This window comes from Pristiophorus japonicus, chromosome 30 (genome assembly GCF_044704955.1).
Source record: "Pristiophorus japonicus isolate sPriJap1 chromosome 30, sPriJap1.hap1, whole genome shotgun sequence".
Lineage (NCBI taxonomy): Eukaryota > Metazoa > Chordata > Chondrichthyes > Pristiophoridae > Pristiophorus > Pristiophorus japonicus.
The window spans coordinates 1,006,897-1,022,091 of record NC_092006.1 but is presented as its reverse complement, the minus strand read 5'-3'; the positions used below and the strand labels follow the sequence as shown (position 1 = coordinate 1,022,091).

The following is a 15,195-nucleotide window of genomic DNA, read 5'->3' as shown; positions in this document are numbered from 1 at the left end:
AATGGACAGAGAGAGAGAGAGAAAGAGAGAGAGTAATGGACAGAGAGAGAGCGAGCGAGAGAGAGGGTAATGGACAGAGAGAGAGAGAGAGAGAGAGGGTAATGGACAGAGAGAGAGAGAGGATAATGGACAGAGAGAGAGAGAGAGAGGGTAATGGACAGAGAGAGAGAGAGAGGGTAATGGACAGGGAGAGAGAGAGAAAGAGAGGCTAATGCACAGAGAGAGAGGGAGAGTAATGGACAGAGAGAGAGAGAGAGAGAGAGAGAGAGTAATGGACAGAGAGAGAGAGAGTGTAATGCAGAGAGAAAGAGAGAGAGAGAGTAATGGACAGAGAGAGAGAGAGTGTAATGCAGAGAGACAGAGAGAGAGGGTAATGGACAGAGAGAGAGGGGGAAATGGACAGAGAGAGAGAGAGAGATGGTAATGGACAGAGAGAGAGAGAGAGAGAGTGTAATGCAGAGAGAGAGAGAGAGAGAGAGAGAGAGGGTAATGCAGAGAGAGAGAGAGAGAGGGGGTAACGCAGAGAAAGAGAGAGAGAGAGAGAGAGGGTAATGGACAGAGAGAGCAAGAGGGGGTAATGGACAGAGAGAGAGAGAGAGAGAGAGAGAGTAATGGACAGAGAGAGAGAGAGAGAGAGAGAGAGGGTAATGGACAGAGAGAGCGAGAGGGGGTAATGGACAGAGAGAGAGAGAGAGAGAGAGTAATGGACAGAGAGAGAGAGAGAGAGAGGGTAATGGACAGAGAGGGAGAGGGTCATGGATGGAGAGAGAGAGAGGGTAATGGACAGAGAGAGAGCGAGAGAGAGGTTAATGGACAGAGAGAGAGAGAGAGAGAAAGAGAGTAATGGACAGAGAGAGAGAGAGAAAGAGAGGCTAATGCACAGAGAGAGAGGGAGAGTAATGGACAGAGAGAGAGAGAGAGAGAGAGAGAGTAATGGACAGAGAGAGAGAGAGTGTAATGCAGAGAGAAAGAGAGAGAGAGAGTAATGGACAGAGAGAGAGAGAGTGTAATGCAGAGAGACAGAGAGAGAGAGGGTAATGGACAGAGAGAGAGGGTAATGGACAGAGAGAGAGGGGGAAATGGACAGAGAGAGAGAGAGAGATGGTAATGGACAGAGAGAGAGAGAGAGAGAGTGTAATGCAGAGAGAGAGAGAGAGAGAGAGAGAGAGAGAGGGTAATGCAGAGAGAGAGAGAGAGAGGGGGTAACGCAGAGAAAGAGAGAGAGAGAGAGAGAGGGTAATGGACAGAGAGAGCAAGAGGGGGTAATGGACAGAGAGAGAGAGAGAGAGAGAGAGTAATGGACAGAGAGAGAGAGAGAGAGAGAGAGGGTAATGGACAGAGAGAGCGAGAGGGGGTAATGGACAGAGAGAGAGAGAGAGAGAGTAATGGACAGAGAGAGAGAGAGAGAGAGGGTAATGGACAGAGAGGGAGAGGGTCATGGATGGAGAGAGAGAGAGGGTAATGGACAGAGAGAGAGAGAGAGAGAGGGTAATGGACAGAGAGAGAGAGAGAGGGTAATGGACAGACAGAGAGAGAGAGAGAGAGAGGGTAATGGACGGTGAGAGAGAGAGGGGGTAATGGACAGAGAGAGAGAGAGAGAGAGAGAGAGGGTAATGGACAGAGAGAGAGAGAAAGAGAGAGAGCGAGTAATGGACAGAGAGAGAGAGGATAATGGACAGAGAGAGAGAGAGAGAGAGAGAGAGAGGATAATGGACAGAGAGAGAGAAAGAGAGAGAGAGTAATGGATAGAGAGAGAGAGAGAGAGGGTAATGGACAGAGAGAGAGAGAGAGAGGGTAATGGACAGAGAGAGAGAGAGAGAGGGTAATGGACAGTGAGAGAGAGAGAGAGGGTAATGGACAGAGAGAGAGAGAGAGGGTAATGGACAGAGAGAGAGAGAGAGAGGGTAATGGACAGAGAGAGAGAGAGAGGGTAATGCACAGAGAGAGAGAGAGAGGGTAATGGACAGAGAGAGAGAGAGAGGGTAATGGACAGAGAGAGAGAGAGAGAGTAATGGACAGAGAGAGAGAGAGAGAGAGGGTAATGGACAGAGAGAGAGAGAGAAAGAGAGCGAGTAATGGACAGAGAGAGAGAGAGAGTAATGGACAGAGAGAGAGAGAGAGAGTAATGCACAGAGAGAGAGAGAGAGAGAGAAAGAGGGTAATGGACAGGGGGAGAGAGGGTAATGGACAGAGAGGGAGAGAGAGAAAGAGGGTAATGGATAGGGGGAGAGAAAGAGAGAGAGGGTAATGGACAGAGAGAGAGAGAGAGAGGGTAATGGACAGAGAGAGAGAGAGAGAGGGTAATGGACAGAGAGAGAGAGAGAGAGGGTAATGAACAGAGAGAGAGAGAGAGAGAGAGGGTAATGGACAGAGAGAGAGAGAGAGAGAGAGGGTAATGGACAGAGAGAGAGAGAGAGAGAGAGAGGGTAATGGACAGAGAGAGAGAGAGAAAGAGAGAGAGTAATGGACAGAGAGAGAGCGAGCGAGAGAGAGGGTAATGGACAGAGAGAGAGAGAGAGCGACAGTAATGCACAGAGAGAGAGTGGGTAATGGACAGAGAGAGAGAGAGAGAGAGGGTAATGGACAGAGAGAGAGAGAGAGAGAGAGAGGGTAATGGACAGAGAGAGAGAGAGAAAGAGAGAGAGTAATGGACAGAGAGAGAGCGAGCGAGAGAGAGGGTAATGGACAGAGAGAGAGAGAGAGAGAGAGGGTAATGGACAGAGAGAGAGAGAGAGGATAATGGACGGAGAGAGAGAGAGAGGGTAATGGACAGGGAGAGAGAGAGAGGATAATGGACAGAGAGAGAGCGAGAGAGAGGGTAATGGACAGAGAGAGAGAGAGAAAGAGAGTAATGGACAGAGAGAGAGAGAGAAAGAGAGGCTAATGCACAGAGAGAGAGGGAGAGTAATGGACAGAGAGAGAGAGAGAGAGAGAGAGTAATGGACAGAGAGAGAGAGAGAGAGAGGGTAATGGACAGACAGAGAGAGAGGGTAATGGACAGAGAGAGAGGGTAATGGATAGGGAGAGAGAGAGAGAGTGTAATGAACAGAGAGAGATGGTAATGTACAGAGAGAGATACAGAGAGAGAGAGCGACAGTAATGCACAGAGAAAGAGAGGGTAACGCACAGAGAGAGAGAGAGAGAGGGTAATGGACAGAGAGAGAGAGAGGATAATGGACAGAGAGAGAGCGAGAGAGAGGGTAATGGACAGAGAGAGAGAGAGAGAGAAAGAGAGTAATGGACAGAGAGAGAGAGAGAAAGAGAGGCTAATGCACAGAGAGAGAGGGAGAGTAATGGACAGAGAGAGAGAGAGAGAGAGAGAGAGTAATGGACAGAGAGAGAGAGAGTGTTATGCAGAGAGAAAGAGAGAGAGAGAGTAATGGACAGAGAGAGAGAGAGTGTAATGCAGAGAGACAGAGAGAGAGAGGGTAATGGACAGAGAGAGAGGGTAATGGACAGAGAGAGAGGGGGAAATGGACAGAGAGAGAGAGAGAGATGGTAATGGACAGAGAGAGAGAGAGAGAGAGTGTAATGCAGAGAGAGAGAGAGAGAGAGAGAGAGAGAGGGTAATGCAGAGAGAGAGAGAGAGAGGGGGTAACGCAGAGAAAGAGAGAGAGAGAGAGAGAGAGTGTAATGGACAGAGAGAGCAAGAGGGGGTAATGGACAGAGAGAGAGAGAGAGAGAGAGAGTAATGGACAGAGAGAGAGAGAGAGAGAGAGAGGGTAATGGACAGAGAGAGCGAGAGGGGGTAATGGACAGAGAGAGAGAGAGAGAGAGTAATGGACAGAGAGAGAGAGAGAGAGAGGGTAATGGACAGAGAGGGAGAGGGTCATGGATGGAGAGAGAGAGAGGGTAATGGACAGAGAGAGAGAGAGAGAGAGGGTAATGGACAGAGAGAGAGAGAGAGGGTAATGGACAGACAGAGAGAGAGAGAGAGAGAGGGTAATGGACGGTGAGAGAGAGAGGGGGTAATGGACAGAGAGAGAGAGAGAGAGAGAGAGAGGGTAATGGACAGAGAGAGAGAGAAAGAGAGAGAGCGAGTAATGGACAGAGAGAGAGAGGATAATGGACAGAGAGAGAGAGAGAGAGAGAGAGAGAGGATAATGGACAGAGAGAGAGAAAGAGAGAGAGAGTAATGGATAGAGAGAGAGAGAGAGAGGGTAATGGACAGAGAGAGAGAGAGAGAGGGTAATGGACAGAGAGAGAGAGAGAGAGGGTAATGGACAGTGAGAGAGAGAGAGAGGGTAATGGACAGTGAGAGAGAGAGAGAGGGTAATGGACAGAGAGAGAGAGAGAGAGGGTAATGGACAGAGAGAGAGAGAGAGGGTAATGCACAGAGAGAGAGAGAGAGGGTAATGGACAGAGAGAGAGAGAGAGGGTAATGGACAGAGAGAGAGAGAGAGAGTAATGGACAGAGAGAGAGAGAGAGAGAGGGTAATGGACAGAGAGAGAGAGAGAAAGAGAGCGAGTAATGGACAGAGAGAGAGAGAGAGTAATGGACAGAGAGAGAGAGAGAGAGTAATGCACAGAGAGAGAGAGAGAGAGAGAAAGAGGGTAATGGACAGGGGGAGAGAGGGTAATGGACAGAGAGGGAGAGAGAGAAAGAGGGTAATGGATAGGGGGAGAGAAAGAGAGAGAGGGTAATGGACAGAGAGAGAGAGAGAGAGGGTAATGGACAGAGAGAGAGAGAGAGAGGGTAATGGACAGAGAGAGAGAGAGAGAGGGTAATGAACAGAGAGAGAGAGAGAGAGAGAGGGTAATGGACAGAGAGAGAGAGAGAGAGAGAGGGTAATGGACAGAGAGAGAGAGAGAGAGAGAGAGGGTAATGGACAGAGAGAGAGAGAGAAAGAGAGAGAGTAATGGACAGAGAGAGAGCGAGCGAGAGAGAGGGTAATGGACAGAGAGAGAGAGAGAGCGACAGTAATGCACAGAGAGAGAGTGGGTAATGGACAGAGAGAGAGAGAGAGAGAGGGTAATGGACAGAGAGAGAGAGAGAGAGAGAGAGGGTAATGGACAGAGAGAGAGAGAGAAAGAGAGAGAGTAATGGACAGAGAGAGAGCGAGCGAGAGAGAGGGTAATGGACAGAGAGAGAGAGAGAGAGAGAGGGTAATGGACAGAGAGAGAGAGAGAGGATAATGGACGGAGAGAGAGAGAGAGGGTAATGGACAGGGAGAGAGAGAGAGGATAATGGACAGAGAGAGAGCGAGAGAGAGGGTAATGGACAGAGAGAGAGAGAGAAAGAGAGTAATGGACAGAGAGAGAGAGAGAAAGAGAGGCTAATGCACAGAGAGAGAGGGAGAGTAATGGACAGAGAGAGAGAGAGAGAGAGAGAGTAATGGACAGAGAGAGAGAGAGAGAGAGGGTAATGGACAGACAGAGAGAGAGGGTAATGGACAGAGAGAGAGGGTAATGGATAGGGAGAGAGAGAGAGAGTGTAATGAACAGAGAGAGATGGTAATGTACAGAGAGAGATACAGAGAGAGAGAGCGACAGTAATGCACAGAGAAAGAGAGGGTAACGCACAGAGAGAGAGAGAGAGAGGGTAATGGACAGAGAGAGAGAGAGGATAATGGACAGAGAGAGAGCGAGAGAGAGGGTAATGGACAGAGAGAGAGAGAGAGAGAAAGAGAGTAATGGACAGAGAGAGAGAGAGAAAGAGAGGCTAATGCACAGAGAGAGAGGGAGAGTAATGGACAGAGAGAGAGAGAGAGAGAGAGAGAGTAATGGACAGAGAGAGAGAGAGTGTTATGCAGAGAGAAAGAGAGAGAGAGAGTAATGGACAGAGAGAGAGAGAGTGTAATGCAGAGAGACAGAGAGAGAGAGGGTAATGGACAGAGAGAGAGGGTAATGGACAGAGAGAGAGGGGGAAATGGACAGAGAGAGAGAGAGAGATGGTAATGGACAGAGAGAGAGAGAGAGAGAGTGTAATGCAGAGAGAGAGAGAGAGAGAGAGAGAGAGAGGGTAATGCAGAGAGAGAGAGAGAGAGGGGGTAACGCAGAGAAAGAGAGAGAGAGAGAGAGAGAGTGTAATGGACAGAGAGAGCAAGAGGGGGTAATGGACAGAGAGAGAGAGAGAGAGAGAGAGTAATGGACAGAGAGAGAGAGAGAGAGAGAGAGGGTAATGGACAGAGAGAGCGAGAGGGGGTAATGGACAGAGAGAGAGAGAGAGAGAGTAATGGACAGAGAGAGAGAGAGAGAGAGAGGGTAATGGACAGAGAGGGAGAGGGTCATGGATGGAGAGAGAGAGAGGGTAATGGACAGAGAGAGAGAGAGAGAGGGTAATGGACAGAGAGAGAGAGAGAGGGTAATGGACAGACAGAGAGAGAGAGAGAGAGAGAGGGTAATGGACGGTGAGAGAGAGAGGGGGTAATGGACAGAGAGAGAGAGAGAGAGAGAGAGGGTAATGGACAGAGAGAGAGAGAAAGAGAGAGAGCGAGTAATGGACAGAGAGAGAGAGGGTAATGGACAGAGAGAGAGAGAGAGAGAGGGTAATGGACAGAGAGAGAGAGAGAGGGTAATGGACAGACAGAGAGAGAGAGAGAGAGAGGGTAATGGACGGTGAGAGAGAGAGGGGGTAATGGACAGAGAGAGAGAGAGAGAGAGAGAGGGTAATGGACAGAGAGAGAGAGAAAGAGAGAGAGCGAGTAATGGACAGAGAGAGAGAGGATAATGGACAGAGAGAGAGAGAGAGAGAGAGAGAGGATAATGGACAGAGAGAGAGAAAGAGAGAGAGAGTAATGGATAGAGAGAGAGAGAGAGAGGGTAATGGACAGAGAGAGAGAGAGAGAGGGTAATGGACAGAGAGAGAGAGAGAGGGTAATGCACAGAGAGAGAGAGAGAGGGTAATGGACAGAGAGAGAGAGAGAGGGTAATGGACAGAGAGAGAGAGAGAGAGTAATGGACAGAGAGAGAGAGAGAGAGAGTAATGGACAGAGAGAGAGAGAGAAAGAGAGCGAGTAATGGACAGACAGAGAGAGAGCGAGAGAGAGAGAGTGTAATGGACAGAGAGAGAGAGAGAGAGGGTAATGGACAGAGAGAGAGAGGGTAATGGACAGAGATAGAGAGAGAGAGAGGGTAATGGACAGAGATAGAGAGAGAGAGAGAGGGTAATGGACAGAGAGAGAGAGAGAGGGTAATGGACAGAGAGAGAGAGAGAGGGTAATGGACAGAGAGAGAGAGGGAGAGAGAGGGTAATGGACAGAGAGAGAGAGAGAGAGAGGGTAATGGACAGAGAGAGAGGGTAATGGACAGAGAGAGAGAGGGTAATGGACAGAGAGAGAGAGAGAGAGGGTAATGGACAGAGAGAGAGAGAGAGAGAGGGTAATGGACAGAGAGAGAGAGAGAGAGGGTAATGGACAGAGAGAGAGAGAGAGAGAGGGTAATGGACAGAGATAGATAGAGAGTGAGAGAGAGAGAGGGTAATGGACAGAGAGAGAGAGAGAGAGAGGGTAATGGACAGAGAGAGAGAGAGAGAGAGGGTAATGGACAGAGAGAGAGAGAGAGAGGGTAATGGACAGAGAGGGAGAGGGTCATGGACGGAGAGAGAGAGAGAGAGAGGGGTAATGCACAGAGAGAGAGAGTAATGGACAGAGAGAGAGAGAGAGAGAGGGTAATGGACAGAGAGAGAGAGAGAGAGAGAGGGTAATGGACAGAGAGAGAGAGAGAGAGGGTAATGGACAGAGAGAGAGAGAGAGAGGGTAATGGACAGAGAGAGAGAGAGAGAGAGAGGGTAATGGACAGAGAGAGAGAGAGAGAGGGTAATGGTCAGAGAGAGAGCGAGCGAGAGAGAGGGTAATGGACAGAGAGAGAGAGAGAGAGAGAGAGGGTAATGGACAGAGAGAGAGAGAGAGAGGGTAATGGACAGAGAGAGAGAGAGAGAGAGAGGGTAATGGACAGAGAGAGAGAGAGAGAGGGTAATGGACAGAGAGAGAGAGAGAGAGAGAGGGTAATGGACAGAGAGAGAGAGAGAGAGGGTAATGGTCAGAGAGAGAGCGAGCGAGAGAGAGGGTAATGGACAGAGAGAGAGAGAGAGAGAGAGGGTAATGGACAGAGAGAGAGAGAGAGAGGGTAATGGACAGAGAGAGAGAGAGAGAGAGAGGGTAATGGACAGAGAGAGAGAGAGAGAGAGGGTAATGGACAGAGAGAGAGAGAGAGAGGGTAATGGACAGAGAGAGAGAGAGAGTGTAATGGACAGAGAGAGAGAGAGAGAGAGAGGGTAATGGACAGAGAGAGAGAGAGAGAGTGTAATGGACAGAGAGAGAGAGAGAGGGTAATGGACAGAGAGAGAGAGAGAGGGTAATGGACAGAGGGAACGCTGTGTGTGAGGGCAGATTAAACCTGCTTGGGACGTTGCAGAGTGTTAACCCTCGCTGAGCTGAAGACACCAGAGGTTGGCCTGTGGGCACTGACTGCTACCTCGGAGCTTTGAGGAAGGGAGACATACAACTGGAGCTTTCCACTTCAGCGGGTCAAAGTGCTGAGGGCTGGGAGGAGTTGGGGCTGGCAGTGGGAGCACACTGTGAAATGGGGCAATCAGCACCAGCGGAGCTCAGATAGACTCATTCATTCCCTGTGTTGGTGCTAACAGGACTGCAGCAACTCCTGGTGCAACAGCCTGACCTGCCACATGAAGGTCCTGGACAGGAATGAGGAAGTGGCATTTCACGTCGGCTACATGCTGTATGGAAAATTCGTCCGGACGGTAAGGTCCAGGCTATTTCTAACTCCCCCTGTGACAGCCTGATGCCAGTGCCTTCGTGCGATAATGTTGTGTGACGTGGAGCTCTCGGATTCCCTCCCGCTCCCCCAATGATTCCTCAAAGGGTTAGTTCCAGATTTCAGGAAGTACCCCAGGGTCGGTACAATTCACAGTCAGTGGGCTAACTGCAAATCCATTCTCAGTCTTCAGATTTCCGTCACCCCCCCCCCCCCCACGCTCTGCCCCCCCCGCACACTGCCCCTTCCCCACACGCTGCCCCTTCCCCACACGCTGCCCCCTCCCCGCACTGCTCCCTCCCCGCACACTGCCCCCTCCCCACGCACTGCTCCCTCTCCGCACACTGCCCCCTCCCCACGCACTGCCCCCTCCCCGCACTGCCCCCTCCCCCACACACTGCCGCCTCCCCGCACTGCCCCCTCCCCGCACTGCTCTCTCCCCACGCACTGCCCCCTCCCCCACACACTGCCCCCTTCCCCACGCACTGCCCCCTTCCCGCACTGCCCCCTCCCCACGCACTGCCCCCTCCCCACGCACTGCCCCTCCCCGCACTGCTCCCTCCCCGCACACTGCCCCCTCCCCACGCACTGCTCCCTCTCCGCACACTGCCCCCTCCCCACGCACTGCCCCCTCCCCCACACACTGCCCCCTCCCCGCACTGCTCCCTCTCCGCACTGCCCCCTCCCCACGCACTGCCCCCTCCCCGCACTGCCCCCTCCCCGCACTGCTCTCTCCCCACGCACTGCCCCCTCCCCCACACACTGCCCCCTTCCCCACGCACTGCCCCCTTCCCGCACTGCCCCCTCCCCACGCACTGCTCCCTCCCCACGCACTGCCCCCTCCCCGCACTGCCCCCTCCCCCCACACTGCTCCCTCCCCGCACACGGCCCCTCCCCGCACACTGCCCCACTGCCCCTCAGTGACCAGCAGAGTGCCCAGGCTGTGACGCTGTGCCGACAGGTTATTGTAACTCTCCAGTGTGTGATCGCACGGCTGGCAGTGAAGGCTCACTGTATCCGCTGCATTTCAACAAAGCTAAAGACTCACGCCTCTTGACCCTGAACCAGTTGGGGTCTGCGGGCTGCCAGTTGTCAGGTGGCCTTGGAGGATGTGCTGAATCTTTCAATCGTTCTTTTAACAGGCGAAGTTCAAATCCCTGAAAATGGTGACTACCTTCAGTCTGGATGTACAGACACCTCAGGTCCTGACGGTTGCTGAGGCTGCACGGTATCGGGAGGTAAGCAGCACTTCTCGGTAACTTACACTGGAATAAAAGGGAAGTTAATTGCATTCGACAGCTAAAGCTCTTTGCTAAAATCCAGAGTGAGAAGGTAAAACAGGCAGATAGAGAGGGTCGAATGTCAAAGTTCAGGGGCGCTTGGGTCTGTAAAGGGGGCTTTTCGCACATCTTATACTCAGTGCACATCAAACACTCCCAGGGCAGGTACAGGAGGTTAGATGCAGAGTAAAGCTCCCTCTACACTGTCCCATCAAACACTCCCAGGGCAGGTACAGGGGGTTAGATACAGAGTAAAGCTCCCTCTACATTGTCCCATCAAACACTCCCAGGGCAGGTACAGGGGGTTAGATACAGAGTAAAGCTCCCTCTACACTGTCCCATCAAACACTCCCAGGGCAGGTACAGGGGGTTAGATACAGAGTAAAGCTCTCTCTACACTGTCCCATCAAACACTCCCAGGGCAGGTACAGGGGGTTAGATACAGAGTAAAGCTCCCTCTACACTGTCCCATCAAACACTCCCAGGGCAGGTACAGGGGGTTAGATACAGAGTAAAGCTCCCTCTACACTGTCACATCAAACACTCCCAGGGCAGGTACAGCACGGGGTTAAATACAGAGTAAAGCTCCCTCTACACTGTCCCATCAAACACTCCCAGGGCAGGTACAGGGGGTTAGATACAGAGTAAAGCTCCCGCTACACTGTCCCATCAAACACTCCCAGGGCAGGTACAGCACGGGGTTAAATACAGAGTAAAGCTCCCTCTACACTGTCCCATCAAACACTCCCAGGGCAGGTACAGCACAGGGTTAGATACAGAGTAAAGCTCCCTCTACACTGTCCCATCAAACACTCCCAGGGCAGGTACAGGGGGTTAGATACAGAGTAAAGCTCTCTCTACACTGTCCCAGTTTCAGCAGGATTGTGAAGAACTTGTGCTGATTTCTTGCTTGCTGATGTGTCTAATTTCATGTGTAGGTGACCTTGGAGCTGATCAAACCGGTGGTGATTGGCGTCTCTCTGTGGATTATCATCGGCAGCACGCTCGGGGGTCTTCTGCTGCTGGCTCTCATTGTATTTATTCTGTGGAAGGTAAATGTCTCTGGTGTTTGTTAATAGACACAGGGCCCACTGTTAACAGTAAAATCTCAGAGGGAGAGAAAGAGACTGAGGGTAATCAGGAAACGACTAGATGTGTTTCCGAGAGAGGAGAGCAGAGACTGAGGGGTGTGGTGTGAAGGTTGATCTATCCTAGGAACATATTAGCAAGAAGGATGTGGGAACAGACAATTGGGCCCATTCGGCCTGTGCCCTTTGGTGATGGCGGGAGCACCTTCCCCCAGGGTCACGTAATCCAGTTTAAGAAAAACTCGGGCGAAATTCCTCTCCAGCTCCCCGAAGGAATCAGGCAAATCTCGGAATTCCATCTAATCCCAGCTCACCCACAATTTACAGTGGAACTGGAAACGTGCTTGCTCAGCAACTCGCCCATCTCCCTCCTGAATGGCTGTGGGATCCACACTCCCTGTACTGTGGAAAACTGTTCTCTCTGTGGAAAGACGTGTTTCTTGGCGTCCAACCTAACTCTTTGTCACAGAATTTTACACACATGCCGACATTTGTCCGATCTTCATCCATCTTCAGTAACCTGTCTAACCTTCACCATTTTAAAAGCTTCAATCATAACTTCTCTACTTCTCTGATAAAGAGCCCCGGCTCCTGGTAACAGATCATCAGGATTGTGAATCCGTTTTAGCCGCCTCCTCAGTACCATCTCCAGGGCCTCGGTATCACCAGGTGTGGGAGCCACAGCTGGAGACAATAGTCACACGTGCGGCTGTACCACGGCCTCATGCAGCTAAGTACATTGTTCTTGCCTTGTTTTTGTTGGCCCGAATAGCTCTCCCTATCCCCAGAATGGTGACCATACTCCTGCCTGCAAGATCAAGAGGTCAAGAGGTGAAGAGACAGGAAGGGGTGGAGTGAACAGGCCAGAGAAAGTGCTCCTTGCATTGATATCAAAAACCTGTTTCCCCCACAGTGCGGATTCTTTAAGAGGAAACCAAAGGATGAAGATGGTGAGGACAAGGAGGATGATGAGAGGAAAGAGTGAGGCGGAGATGCTCCAGTACAGCACCCAGATCACTCAGCATCAAGAAGCACTGACATACGTACGCAGTCCCATCGCCTGCACACCCACCGCTGTGCACTTTCTTGAAGCTTTTTTCAATTTGCAGATGCCCCGCGCAAGGGCTGTGTCATCTTGCCCAAAACTCTGGGGACCATTCTCGGGGTTGGGGCTGCCGGGTTGTGAATTATGAGGCACAATCTGTATGGTGGATTTTACTGCATTGTTTAACAGCTGTTCCTATTACTGCCGCCGTGTAGAGCCAGCAGCATGGGGGGATCCATCCTGTCACCAGCCACCCCAGCCCCTATAACCCAGTCACTTGCTGCCACCCCCACCCCACTGAGGCCACTTCCTGCATACAGCCTCTACCCACACGCTGCACAGCTGCCCCCTGAGGGCAGAGGTCTGGGCTGGAAATGATGCAAAATGGTTGTAATTAAATGAGTGGATCAATAGACGAAAACTCGTCTTCGTGTTGCAAACCCGTTCCCATCGACCGAACGAGGCACAGCAGACACACAAGGAGAGGGAAATCAGCAAGGAAATAACTGCCAACGACCCAGGCTCCCGGTCACTGGTGTGGACCAGATAACCCAAATGATCCTATTTTCTGATCCCGCCCCCCCCTCCAGTCCATGCTGTTAACTGTCCACGGGCCGGGGAGTGTGTTCAGATCCAGCTCACACCCACGTGATGACAGTCTTTGACTTTCAAAGGGGCCCACACACTCACACATCCGTGGCACAAACATTCAGGAGACGACAGGACAGAGCAAAGCGTTTGTCGAGGCTGGGTTTCAACACAGAAGTGTCAGACCAGGGTCCCGACCGATTGTAGCTCTCAGACTGTTTCCCTGAGCCGGTGCGTGAGAGTTTCACCCAATCATTTCTGGCCTTGGTTTGAAGCTGAGAGAATGAGGGGGGTGGGCTGTCTGGGCCCCCAGGGGTGGAGCTGTCTGGGCCCCCAGGGGAGGGGAGGGGCTGTCTGGGCCCCCCAGGGGAGGGGCTGTCTGGGCCTCAGGGGAGGGGAGGGGCTGTCTGGGCCCCCAGGGGAGGGGAGGGGCTGTCTGGGCCCCCAGGGGAGGGGAGGGGCTGTCTGGGCCCCCAGGGGACGGGCTGTCTGGGCCCCCAGGGGAGGGGGAGGGACTGTCTGGGCCCCCCAGGGGAGGGGCTGTCTGGGCCCCCCAGGGGAGGGGCTGTCTGGGCCCCAGGGGAGGGGAGGGGCTGTCTGGGCCCCCAGGGGAGGGGAGGGGCTGTCTGGGCCCTCAGGGGAGGGGAGGGGCTGTCTGGGCCCCCAGGGGAGGGGGAGGGACTGTCTGGGCCCCAAGGGGAGGGGAGGGGCTGTCTGGGCCCCCAGGGGACGGGCTGTCTGGGCCCCCAGGGGAGGGGGAGGGACTGTCTGGGCCCCCAGGGGAAGGGGAGGGACTGTCTGGGCCCCCAGGGGAAGGGGAGGGACTGTCTGGGCCCCCAGGGGAGGGGGAGGGACTGTCTGGGCCCCCAGGGGAGGGGAGGGGCTGTCTGGGCCCCCAGGGGAGGAGAGGCTGTCTGGGCCCCCAGGGGAGGGCTGTCTGGGCCCCCAGGGGAGGGGAGGGGCTGTCTGGGCCCCCAGGGGAGGGGAGGGGCTGTCTGGGCCCCCAGGGGAGGGGAGGAGCTGTCTGGGCCCCCAGGGGGGGGCTGTCTGGGCCCCAGGGCAGCCCAGCCGTCTCACTTACCCCTCTCCGATTCTAGCTTCTCACTGACACTGAAGCACTCGCAGCCAAAGGAACAAATATTTACGTGCACTTTATTTAAAGCTTTTGTTTTTTTGAAATAAACATTTAAGGAAATAAAACCGGATTTGAAGCTTTTGCTCATTGCTATACACACAATATCTGAAACTGCTCCTTTTCTATTCAGCAGCATCATCAGTTAGAGAATGAGGCAGAGGGGGACAGTGATATTTACACTCTGATTATCTTTAGGATTCTGGATATTAAGCTCACCATTAACTGAGCCAGGTGTCTCCTGAGTTAGTTTCACTAACTGTTAGAAATCAGCCCGGGTTCCTGCGCCTGATTGCTGCACACTGCCTCCTGCTGGCAATCGCGTGTGGGGATAACAGTCAGTGAGGCAAAACAATAAATAAAATTGTTGCTGCTGCCGGGCTCAGGCATGTGAAGGACATTCTATCTGCAGGGACGTATGTATTCCTGTATTTTCATTTCCACTTTTCCAATTGTATATTAACAGGAGGCCACCTTACTCACCAACATTAGCAGCATTGAAGGTGACAGCAACTCACAGTGCAGTGGTAAACCTTCAGCCTCCTGCACTGGGATAGTTTCCGATCGCGACTGTGCCACTCGGACAGGGTAGGAGAGGCAGCGAGAACGGAGAAGGAAATCCCGTGTCTAGCGCAGTTAGTATTGGACAGGCAGCAAGGGCTTTCCCTGCCCACACTGCAGGGAGACGAGAGCGTGAAGAGGGGACACGAGTGAAAAGTAGGATCTATATTAGTTCATGACTTCACTGTGCAGGGCACTTACAGATCATTGGCACTGTGGGAAGAGTGGCAGTGAGCCGGGATTACCACACACATTTTAATGCCCAGATGGTGCATTATCTGCCGCTGGAGACGGGAGCCTGGTTTTAAGCACAACTCGAAGACAGTGTAGAGGGAACTTTGCTAAGGGAACTGTATTTCATTGGCTGTAAAGCACTTTGTGAAATCTGGTGGTCATATAAAGCGCTGTATAAATGCAAGTCTTTTTTTGTATCTAACCCCGTGCGTACCTGCCCTGGGAGTGTTTGATGGGACAGTGTAGAGGGAGCTTTACTCTGTATCTAACCCCCTGTACCTGCCCTGGGAGTGTTTGATGGGACAGTGTAGAGGGAGCTTTACTCTGTATCTAACCCCCTGTACCTGCCCTGGGAGTGTTTGATGGGACAGTGTAGAGGGAGCTTTACTCTGTATCTAACCCCCTGTACCTGCCCTGGGAGTGTTTGATGGGACAGTGTAGAGGGAGCTTTACTCTGTATCTAACCCCGTGCTGTACCTGCCCTGCGAGTGTTTGATGGGACAGTGTAGAGGGAGCTTTACTCTGTATCTAACCACGTGCTGTACCTGCCCT

The 15,195-nt window shown here is 52.4% G+C and overlaps 1 protein-coding gene across 2 annotated transcripts in view; it reads left to right on the top strand.

Annotated features, from left to right (window-relative positions):
- Positions 1–15,195, top strand: part of itga10 (integrin, alpha 10) — a 170,462-nt gene that overhangs the window by 152,209 nt on the left and 3,058 nt on the right. The window contains exons 27-30 of one of the 2 annotated variants that reach the window (XM_070868515.1): positions 8,588–8,701; positions 9,858–9,953; positions 10,934–11,047; positions 11,997–13,023. In XM_070868515.1, the coding sequence (XP_070724616.1) occupies positions 8,588–8,701; positions 9,858–9,953; positions 10,934–11,047; positions 11,997–12,068 (396 nt within the window). In that variant the 3' untranslated portion in view covers positions 12,069–13,023. Of the gene's footprint in view, positions 1–8,587; positions 8,702–9,857; positions 9,954–10,933; positions 11,048–11,996; positions 13,024–15,195 lie in introns of those variants that run through there. The other variant, XM_070868514.1, reaches the window with a different exon arrangement.